This window comes from Oreochromis niloticus, linkage group LG20 (genome assembly GCF_001858045.2).
Source record: "Oreochromis niloticus isolate F11D_XX linkage group LG20, O_niloticus_UMD_NMBU, whole genome shotgun sequence".
In the NCBI taxonomy this organism is placed as follows: Eukaryota; Metazoa; Chordata; class Actinopteri; order Cichliformes; family Cichlidae; genus Oreochromis; species Oreochromis niloticus.
In genome coordinates this window covers 35,663,917-35,675,212 of record NC_031984.2, presented here as the reverse complement: position 1 = coordinate 35,675,212, position 11,296 = coordinate 35,663,917, and the positions used below count along the sequence as shown (strand labels likewise).

The following is an 11,296-nucleotide window of genomic DNA, read 5'->3' as shown; positions in this document are numbered from 1 at the left end:
AATACTGTTCAATCAAAAAGTCAGTTTGTTTTTCCACCACCCAGGTTTATTGGACCTTTTACAGTTTTTCTCAGTCGCTTTGGTGCGTTTCTCAGAACACCATCAACATTTGCACAGCAGTTAGTGCATTTCCCAAAACAATTAGTGCAAACTGCAAAACCTAGTGGATAGCCTGCAAAAGCACGTCACATGCACAGAATTGATTATCCATACCGCAAAAGCAAGTATCCATGTCAATGAAACTGCCAGTGCCATCAAAATGAAAAGTCTTGACACCATCTGTATGAACAAGATAGTCAAATGGCATTGTCATGTTTCCACTATGACAGTTTATAATTTCAGTGTTTCCCATTGCAAAAACAATTGGTGACACCTGAAAATGCTGACGACAGCACTATGGCCTACCTGTACAGCCATCTGAAATGTGCAGTGAAGTCACTGTAGATGTTATGGGAGTCTTGGGAGTAACTGAGACACTGAATACGTACGTTTCACATTTCCATTGTGTAGAAGTGTTTGTAATCCTACAGAATTGTGCAAAAGAAAAATATGCTACAGTCACTTGTTCACTGTAGAATACATGTAAACATAAAATCACCCATTTGGTAGAGCTGTGCACTAATGTGAACAATAAACAGCACATGTAACAGTGCAGTAAATCATTCTGGCACATCCAGACGTTCCCGTCTGTCTGGCCACATATTTTCATCAACATCACAACAGATGTTATCCCTCGCAATGCAGCGAGGAAAGTATCTCCTGGAGTGGCGAATCCATCCTCTGCAGGACCCTGCTGTGATGTCGTCACATGCTGCATCCATGGCTGCTAGCAGGGCCATTTGCTCATGTGGATGCCGGTCATAAACTTTCCACCTCTGGGCAGAGAAAAACTCCTCTATTGGATTAAGGAATGGGGAATATGGAGGGAGATATTCAACCAGAATTCTGTCATGTGCTGCAAACCACTCTCTGACCTGATGGGAGTGGTGAAAACGGACATTATCCCAGACAACAACATACTTGCTGAGTTGGCCTCCACCTCTCTCATTCTCAGGGACTAGGTCCCTGTAAAGAGTGTCTAAAAATGTCAGGAGATGTTGGGTATTGTATGGACCAAGAAGGGGGATATGGGTGAGGACGCCGTTGTCTGAGATGGCTGCACACATGGTAATATTCCCTCCGCGCTGACCAGGGACTTCAGTGGTTGCCCTCTGTCCAATGCGATTTCTTCCACGCCTTCTGCCTTTGGCCAGATTGAAACCTGCCTCATCAACATATATGAATGTGTGCAGTGTTTCCCTGGCTTCCAGCTCCAGTACACGCTTTAGAGAGAGACAGAAATGCAATGTCACAATATGCCTGTGTACAGTAACAAACAGTAATGCATGCATTTGGTAAAACACATTGTAGAGTATGTGCTGTGGAATTGCAAGTGTACTGCATGAAACTACGAAGTACTGTAAAACAGTTTGCAGTGCAGAACATAGAAGACCAGCTTTACCTGCACATACTGGTGACGGATCTCCTTCACCCTGTCACTGTTTCGTTCAAATGGCACTTTATACAATTGCTTCATGTGGATTTCATTCTTCTTGAGTACTCTGTCAATTGTTGAAATTGAAACAGATTCAATATTGCCAAATACCGTGTGATTCACCTGAGATCAATTGTTCAATTTCGGAGCCATTTCCAGGAAAAATGATACAGAAAGGTATAGGATTTGCTTGACAGATGGCCAATATTTGGCATGTGATAACTAGTTCAACAATTTTGTGTGTGATGACTCAAGCAATGGATGTATGACTATTAGTTTTATTGGGAACGACTATTCAGCATCCATAGGTATGATTACTTTTGACTGACATGACATAAGCAAATGGAAATGTCAGAAAGCAGCAGGGAAATGTATGGAAGCAACTGATTCATGTCCAAAATCATTTGCAGTTTGTTCAGAGAGGGGAGAAATTGCTACTATGATGTGCACAAATGACTGAGTGTTGTGGAGGTTGAACTAATAGTTATGAGAATTTCAATTCTGATCTGAGAAACGCACCAAAGCGACTGAGAAAAACTGTATATATATACTTGTAGAGTAGGGGATACTGTAACGCGATTCACCTATGACTGGGTAGAAGAGGCTTTTCATTGGTTGCAAGTAAGAGTAACACACACCAATTTTCATTAGTGTGAGATAAAGTTCACCTGAGAAAAGTAATTTATGGAGATTTTCATGGAAACTCCTTAAAAATAGGGTTTTCAAAATGGGTGTACAAATTGTTTGACAAAATGTTCAACAATTTTGAGTGCACTGACACAAGCAATGACATGAAGACTATTAGTTGTATGGACAATGACTATTCAGCCGGTACAAGTATAAATAATTGTGACATTCATGATAGAAGCAAGGAGATAGTGATGAATAGCAAGTCAAGGGTGACCATTCTTTAGATATTTGTACTTACTCAGCTGCTTCATGTCCAAAGGCATTTGCCTTTGGACGAAATGAACATGAAACCGCCACAAGGTTGTGCCAAAACGACTATATGTTGTGGAGGTTGAACTAACTATTGTGCAAAGTTTAATTCTGTTGTGAGAAATGCACCAAAGCAACTGAGAAAAACTGTAAGATCACCGATCCACTTACCTGCTCCATGAATATTCATCTCACCTTGCACGTTTCTCTTCCAGCCCTCACAGTTGGCCTGTTGCGTGTGCTCCTTAATCCTATTTGAGCTTAGACATGACAGTTTCTCCATCACATGAAGCATTTAGGTCGTGTTACTGAACACCTAAGCACTCTACTACACTTGAACAGGGGGTGGTTGTTCGACCTGCTTTATATCAATTTGTAGAGCAGACTTTTTCATTTCACAACCTACAGCTTTGGTACCGATGATTTATGTCTGACATACCTGCTGTTTACTAGTCAGACCAACGTCAGTACAGCCTGCTCCCGTGAGACTGAAATATTGAGATTCAGTCATTTTTTCAGAATTCACTTGTCTATCCTAATAACAGGTTTTCGTCTAATTAAGGTCAGAATTCAATTGAAAGCTAAAAACCACATAATTATAAAGTAGTATTCCTGATAGTGTAAAACACTTTCAGAGACTCCTCAACCTTCCACTTCAAGTTTATGGGAGATTTTTCAAAATCCAGAGCACTAATATAATTAAATTTTTTGAAGGTATCACTAATGCTTGACAGCAGCTACTTAAACAATTACTTTTTGATTGAAAATTTTCCTTAGTTTGTTCTGTATGTTCAAACAATAAAAATAATAAAAAATCTTGCTAAGTACAAAATAAGCAGTTGGTAATAAAGGATTTGAAAATGTCCCAAGTATCAAAAAGATCCCTGTTTGGAATAAAGATTTATAAGTTTGCAAGGTGCCATGAATTTAATTAAGAATTTAACTAAAAAAGCTAAAAGTATTGGGAGGTCTGTTGACTGCCAAAACCTGAAGTTCCTGAAGTCGGCTCTTTAGGCTGACTTCAAAAGCAAATTAGTCCTCAGTCCGATGAAAACATTTATTACTCTGCAAGCAACAACTAGCAGGTATCTGCTTGCACTGTGCTGGCTAGTGTTAGCTCATAACACTAAAGTGGAGATTAAAGATAGTCCTAGATTTGAACAGGCTTCTATGGCAGACTAACAGAAATCTGCTTCCTCGGTCAGCACTAGACTAAGTCTATTCCTGACTTAGCTAAGCTTGTTTCCTGAAGGAAGATTAGAGCTAGTCTAGGCATAAATTAAAGTTTAAATGAAACCTCCCAGCAGGCGGGTTTAACTTCAGATTAATGTTGTTTGCTGAAGAAGACACATGGATCACTTAAAGTATGTCAATGATGATCAGTGAATACCACCTGCTAGACAAATTCTTGTTGACAGAAGTGACCCACTGCGATTTTTTGATAACAGCAGTTTTTGAGATTGTTTTTAAATGCATAAATTGAATGATGTGGAGATCATTTCATTTTGGAACCCAGTCTTTCATCTGTTACCCAAAGAGGATGGCCAGTTCCAGTAAGTCTGCAGGTGCTCATAACTTTGTTTTTTTGGCACCTTTCACAGAGAAGCTGGGGATTTATGTGGGCTCCGTGAACCAACAGTGTGTGAAGTCGTTCACAGAGTATGTAAGGCTATTTGTGTATTGAGAAGACAGTATATAAACTTCCCAGATGCTGCAACCCAAGTTAATTACAAGGTACAGTTCTATGAATATGGGAACCCATCTCCTTATTTGACCTTGAGCAATTGGTTCTGTTGTTAGTTACTAATGTAAGTCTATTAGCCCCACCCAAACAACCAAAATAGTGACGTCACGTTCTGTGCTGAGACGAGACGGCGCTAAACACGATCTAAAAACTTTAACTTTAAGCACTTATTTCTTAAATGGTCAATCACATGCCATTAAAATTCTCAACTTCACCTATGAACCGTTTTCAGTCTGGCCTTTATTTAGGCGTAGAGCTAAAGAAGTAGTGATAGTCCAGCATAAGCAGCTGTGATTGATCGCTGTTTACTTGGCCTCATCTCCTCTCATTTGACTCATTCAGCAGGCCCCTTTACCATTTTTGTGCTCCTGTTGCCTTTTGGAGAATTTGTAGTTAAATAATTAAATAATGTCCTGTTTTTGTTGAAGAACCCTATCAGTGCTTTGGTTTACGTGAATAATATCTAGTATTTGTATTCAGTATTTTTTAGTCTGTAATTATTTCTTGATTCATGGCTCTGTTAGTGTTGGTGCTCCAGTATCACTACTAGTTGTTCTGTCTGTACAGTGCACTGCAGTGGTGTTTCATAAGGGCCTGCGAGGCAGGACTGCCTGTGTAGTGAAACACAGACATCCATTAAAACATACCAAAGCAAAGTGATCTCTTCATCTTTATACTGCATTCTGTCATAAAGCTTTTTTATGACTCTTTACAGCCATCCTTACTCCAGTACTGTATGTAGCCATGGTTGGCTATTGTCTCTGGATGCAGAGTTAACTCCTCTTTATTCCAGAGCCACTGAAATCTTTGTGGTAAATGGTAAATAAACTGGTACTTATAAAGCGCTTTTCTACTCTACTTGTAATTTATACAACATTCATACAGGCACTTTTTCTGTGCCTAAGTGCTTTCATGCACACTCCAATGAAGGCATCAGAGACATCTCTGTCTTGCTCAGGAATACTGCCATACCAACTGGAGCAGCGTTGTTTAGTGTTGGTTCTGCCAACACTTTCAGATTAGCATCACCTGGTTGACTAAATTTAAGTCAAAGATATTGAGAGTTAACATGTCGCACAGAAGCTCACACTCAAGTCTTTTAATTCAGCTGTATTTTTTTAATAAATACATTAAAAATACTTTTTAAAATCAAGTTGCAGATCTGTATTTCTGGGTTGATTCAGATCTTTTTATTTAGAGAGGTCCCCACATGACTGCATTACTGGAGATTAAACAGAATATAAATTGTTTAAAGTGAGCCTAACCTGCAGCAGAAAGATTGATCCATATAACACTGATGGGGTGTATTTATCTACAGAATAATGCTTTTTGTTGAAACCAATTTTAGTTTGGATAACATGATATCGATTCATTAAATCCTGAATTGATTTTTTAAATATAAATGTTTTTTGCCCAAAACAATAACATTTCTGACTGTCTGAGTCAAAAATGAATCAGAATCGAATCAGTTATAGAAACTGAAATCGATACCGAGCCCCAGGACTCGTATGAATGTATGTGAATGGGTGAGTGAGACTTGTTGTATAAAGCATCTGTAAAGCAGATTAGAAAAATGTGGTATAAGAACCAGTCCATTTATCATTTAATATTTAGGAATATGTCCAGTTTTTTCAAACATGTGTCGACTTGCAACTTTTCATGCTGAAAAGTCAGAAAATTACTTTACTAATTACTAAAAACCATTACTTTAAGAGTACCATTACTTTAAGAGCCCTTACTTGGTTGAGCTGTCTTAGCTCATTATAATCTGCTTTCTCACCTTCGTTTTTTCATTTAAAAAATTATTGAAAGAGTCGTTTTCAAACAGTTAACTTGTCATTTAAGGAGTCAGGGTTTAGAATGCATTTGGCAACTGACTCATCTCTGTGCTGGTCCTGTTAGACCTAGTGCAGTGTTCGACACCACTGATCACAATATTTTACTAAAGAGAAAAGTGAGACAGGCCAAATGGCAAACTACAGAACAGAGATCCGGAGTTTTATAACACTACTGTTTGCACTACAGCCTATTCCAACTGGGAGCTGGTTCCATAGTAGAAGGGTTTGATAGCTGAAGCCTCTGCCTTACTTTCCATTTCTGTATACCCCAGGAACCACAAGTTCCACTTCATGGAAAGTGAAGTGCTCTGTTAGGATACTAAGGTACTATGAGGTCTTTAAGATAACATGGGGCCTGATTATTCAAGAGAAGTGGGGAGAAAGATTTTAAATTAAATTCTGAATCCAACAGGTAACCAATGAAGAGACGCTAACATGGGAGAAATCTGCTCTCTCTCTTCCTTGTCCCTAACAATACTCCCGCTGCAGCATTCTGGATCGACTGAGGGCTTTTCAGTGAGCTTCTAGAGGAATATGATAATGATGACTGTAATAGTCCAGCCAAAAACTAATAAATGCATGTTTTTCAGCATCACTCTGAAACGGGATGTTTCTAATTTTAGAGATATTGCACAAATCATAGCCTGATTATAAATTATTCCCAGATTTGTGACAGTGTTATTGGAAGCCAAGCTAATGACAGTTAAAGAAAGCATCTCATCAGAGACAATGTTTCTAAGGTTTCAGGACCAAGTACAATAACCGCAGTTAGAGGTCATCCAGGCTGTTATGTCTTTAAGACATGCGTGTACTTTAACTAGTTGATTTGTATCATCAGCTTCGTGGATAAATAAAGATGGGTATCATCTGCATAGGAATTAACATGTATGCATTGTTTTCTAATAATATTGTCTAAGGGATGCATGTATAGTGCAAAATGTGTTGGTCCCAACACAGAAGTCTGTTGAACATGTGACTATTTACATGCACAAACTGGAATCTATCAGATATGATTCGAGCCGCTGCAGCTCTAAATGTCTTTAATACAATATTGTGGTCAGTGGTATAAAATGCTGCTCTGACGTCTCAAAGGACAAGCATTAGTCACTAATGCTGTTCATTAGTACAGCCATAGTGGTTACTAACAGGGCAACACATTTAATTTGACCAATGACCATTTGTATGAAGACAAGGCAAAAATACTTTATGTCTGTTTTTCATTTAGTCATTACAGTAAAATCAGTAGTGTCAGACTGAGGAAAGATGCATGGACACAGGCTGTTGTGATAGAAGAAAAGATTGCACTTTAAGCCTAATTTTTACTACCTCTGGCTTAGATCGCAGAAGAATAAAATGGTCTAGTGAAGTGATGTATCTAACAGCAGTCTGAGGGCTTGTGTCTGTCAGCGTAAATGGAAATGCTCAGTGAGCTGAAACCAGCATCTGTCATGATGACAGTAAATCAATTGATCTGCTGTGTCTGCCTTTTACAACATGCTTGTTTTTGAGTTGTTCTCGTGTGTAGAATAAACCTAGCACTTAAACCCGACATCATGCAAGTGTGTAACAGGCACTCTGGTCCACTGTGTGGATGTCACAGTTTGTCTCTACTTGAGGCTTGAAATGTGCACGCACGCTCAAATCGCAGTAAGCTGCAGTACCAGCAGAGGGTGATATTTTATTTCAAGCCAACATGAAACGAGTCATGGGAAAACATTTAAAGAGACAGTACTGACACATGTAGATGTATATACACATCAGTCACCTAACTTAATGTTTCTGGCATGGAAGGCCTGTTATTACAATCATTATTGAATTTTCTTATTAATTCTATTGGTTAAACTTACAGTTGATTTTAGGATCAGTTTGTAAGCAATTAAGAATAGAATAGAATAGAATAGAATAGAATAGAATAGAATAGAATAGAATAGCCCTTCATTGTCACTGTACATGTACAAAGAAATTATGGGTGCTCCATGCAAACTGTGCAGGAGAAAATAAATGTATATATGTAAATATATGTGTATATGTATATTTACACAAAAATAAGACATCCTAGATCTGAATGAATTAAATATTCTTATTAAATACCTTAAATACTTTGATAATTTTTGTGTGATTTTAAACAATGGAAATCAAGTGTAGCAACCCATGAAGGTCTGGATTTGGAGTCACACTCAAAATGAAAGTGGAAAAACACATGACAGGCTAATCTAGCTTTGATGTAATGTCCTTAAAACACGTCAAAATGAGGCTCAGTAGTGTGTGTGGCCTCCATGTGCCTGTATGACCTCCCTACAACACCTGGGCTTGCTCCTGATGAGGTGGCGGATGGTCTCCTGACGGATCTCCTCCAAGACCTGGACTAAAGCATCTGCCAACTCCTGGACAGTCTGTGGTGCAAAGTGGTGGATGGAGCGAGACCTGATGTCCCAGATGTGCTCAATTCAGGTCTGGGGAACGAGCAGGCCAGTCCATAGCATCAATGCCTTCGTCTTGCAGGAACTGCTGACACACTCCAGCCACATGAAGTCTAGCATTGTCTTGCATTATGAGGAACCCAGGGCCAACCGCACCAGCATATGGTCTCACAAGGGGTCTGAGGACCTCATCTCGGTACCTAATGGCAGTCAGGCTACCTCTGGCGAGCAAATGGAAGGCTGTGCGCCCCCCCCCAAAGAAATGCCACCCCACACCATTACTGACCACTGCCAAACTGGTCATGCTGGAAGATGCTGCAGGCAGCAGAACGTTCTCCACGGCGTCTCCAGACTCTGTCACGTCTGTCACATGTGTTCAGTGTGAACCTGCTTTCATCTGTGAAGAGCACAGGGTGCCAGTGGCCAAGTTGCCAATCTTGGTGTTCTCTGGCAAATGCCAGCACACTCTCCTCTGAGGAGTGGTAGAAGGCCAGCAGCAGCTTCTGGTCCAGTTTATTCTTCCCCAGGACAGGGAGGAAGTGCAGCTGCTGCTGGGTCTTCTTTACCGGGCGGTGGTGTTGTGGGTCCAGGTGAGAACAGCAGAGATGTGGGTGCCCAGAAACCTGAAGGTGGAGACAGATTCCACCCATTTTCCATTTATAATCAGAGGAGAGTGGACCTGTCTGTGCCTCCTGAAGTCCATTATGAGTTCTTCTGTTTTAAGAACATTCAGCTTCAGGGGTGGCCTCAAACTGAGCAAAGAAGTTGTTGAGCTCCTCTGCGAGTTTGAGGCTGCTGTTGGAGGTTGGGGGGGCTAGTTAGTTAGTTAGTGAGAGTTTGGATACCTCTCCACATCTGGCAGGGGTTGTTGTCAGTAAGGACGCCCTCTATCCGCCTCCTGTAGGCCTCCTTGGCACGTTTGATGGCCCTCTGCAGGTTGGATCTGGCAGTGCTGTACAGAGAACTGCCTCTCAGCCTGAAGGCTGATTTATGAGTTCTGATCAGAGCCTGTAGTCTACTTCACTTGTCATCCAAGGTTTTCGGTTAGGAAGAACCTAGATGGTTTTTGTCACTGTCACATTTTCTTAAAACACTTAATGTAGAAAAGGACAGACTGAGTGAACCAATCAGATCAAAACAGTCCTGTAGTTGGAGAGCAAATATCTGGCCATGTTTTAATGACCCAGATGCTTGGAGGGTCTACTGATAGTTAATAGCATGATGAACTATCAGCAGATCCCTCCGAGTGCTTGGAGGGGTCTGCTGCATTGAAATCATCATAAATTATGATTCTGTGTTTAGCATCTACAACATTTTTAATACCCTTTTTCTCACTCAGAATCATGAATAATGCTGGGCGGAGACTCATACTATCGTATCTTTCACATTCCTGCAGCCAGCCACACACACACACACACACACACACACACACACACACACATCTGCCAAGGATGATTAGGAATCATGTCTACACACACAAAATTCAAACATTGGAATAATTTTTATTTCTCAAATTGCATTTCTCATTCAACACATTAATTAGATTTATACTTTGATTATATTATGATTAGAGATGATTTACTATTAGCAAAAGCGCGTATAGATAACATCTGTTTTAGCACGCTGTATCATTTCTAACATATAAATAAATGGACTGATTCTTATAAAGCACTTATCTACTCTCTCATGGCACTCAAAGCACTTTGTAAAACATGCATCATTGACTCCGGGATATTTCGCATGCAGACTGGAGCAGATGATTCGTCTCGATGACCTGATCTGAAATTAAATTAAATCTGAGAGAATTCTTTGAAATAAATAAATTTAAAAAATCTAAAAATGTAAAACATACATCTCATTGGTTGATTTGGTATGAAAATTCTGCCTCCATGACAAACGGTGTGGGAAAGAATAGGAAGCATAGTAATAATGATTATAATAATAATAATAATAATAACAATAATAATAATAATAATAACAATAATAATGATAATAATAACAATAATAATGATAATAATAATATGAATAATATTAATAGAGAATTCAGCTGACAGCAACATATAGTGAGATGTATTGCTTTGCAACCACTTTTGCAACCAATTAAATTTTTTATTTAATTGGTTTTGTTATCACCAGATTGATAATTTCCTGCAGCATTCATCTCTTGTCCTTTTTACAAAAATGTTGCATTTTTCTTTTTATGTTTTATGTTTATCTAGTTTTTTATTTTTGCACATGATCTCATATGATTTGATAAATTGGGTTGCTTCAGGGATGCTCTATACTGTAACTGACTTTAAAACCAAAAAATCAAAACAAAACAAAACCAAAAATTAAAAACATTTGTTATGTGTTAGGTAAGTGGATGGATGGATGGATGAGCTGACTGAGCCATGAACAGCACTGCTATGTTGAATAAGCACTGGAAGGCTGATAGTTGTGTATGTATGTAATCAGAAATGAACATATGCAGGGGTTTTTTTGTTTTTGTTTTGTTTTTTTGCAGTTCCTGGTTTCGTCAGGAATATTTCAAAAATAATGCATTTTTTTTTTTAAAGATGCAAAATGCTGCTACTAAAATAGTGAGAAACACCAGGAACAGAGAGATTAAGTCCGTCCAATTGGCTTCGTCTAGATCCAAAATTAAATTAAGCACTATAAGAAAAATATACCAGTTTATACGTTTTTAACCAGAATGCTACCCAAGCCTTTCAATGTTTATTATTTATTTCTAGAATGTAAGGCAGACTACCCAAGAGGCGCTGTTAATCTCTGTCCACACTGACAGGAAGCTCTCTGGCTGAGGCAGATAAGAAATACA

The 11,296-nt window shown here is 39.1% G+C and overlaps 1 protein-coding gene across 1 annotated transcript; it reads right to left on the bottom strand.

Annotated features, from left to right (window-relative positions):
- Positions 1-456: 456 nt before the first annotated feature.
- Positions 457-2,597, bottom strand: LOC109200133 (uncharacterized). The gene is made up of 2 exons (XM_019355596.2): positions 1,502-2,597; positions 457-1,322 (listed from the first exon to the last, which is right to left on the bottom strand). The coding sequence occupies exons 1-2, from the start codon at positions 1,574-1,576 to the stop codon at positions 660-662; spliced, it is 738 nt and encodes a 245-aa protein (XP_019211141.1). The 5' UTR covers positions 1,577-2,597; the 3' UTR covers positions 457-659.
- Between the last annotated feature and the right edge of the window lie 8,699 nt (positions 2,598-11,296).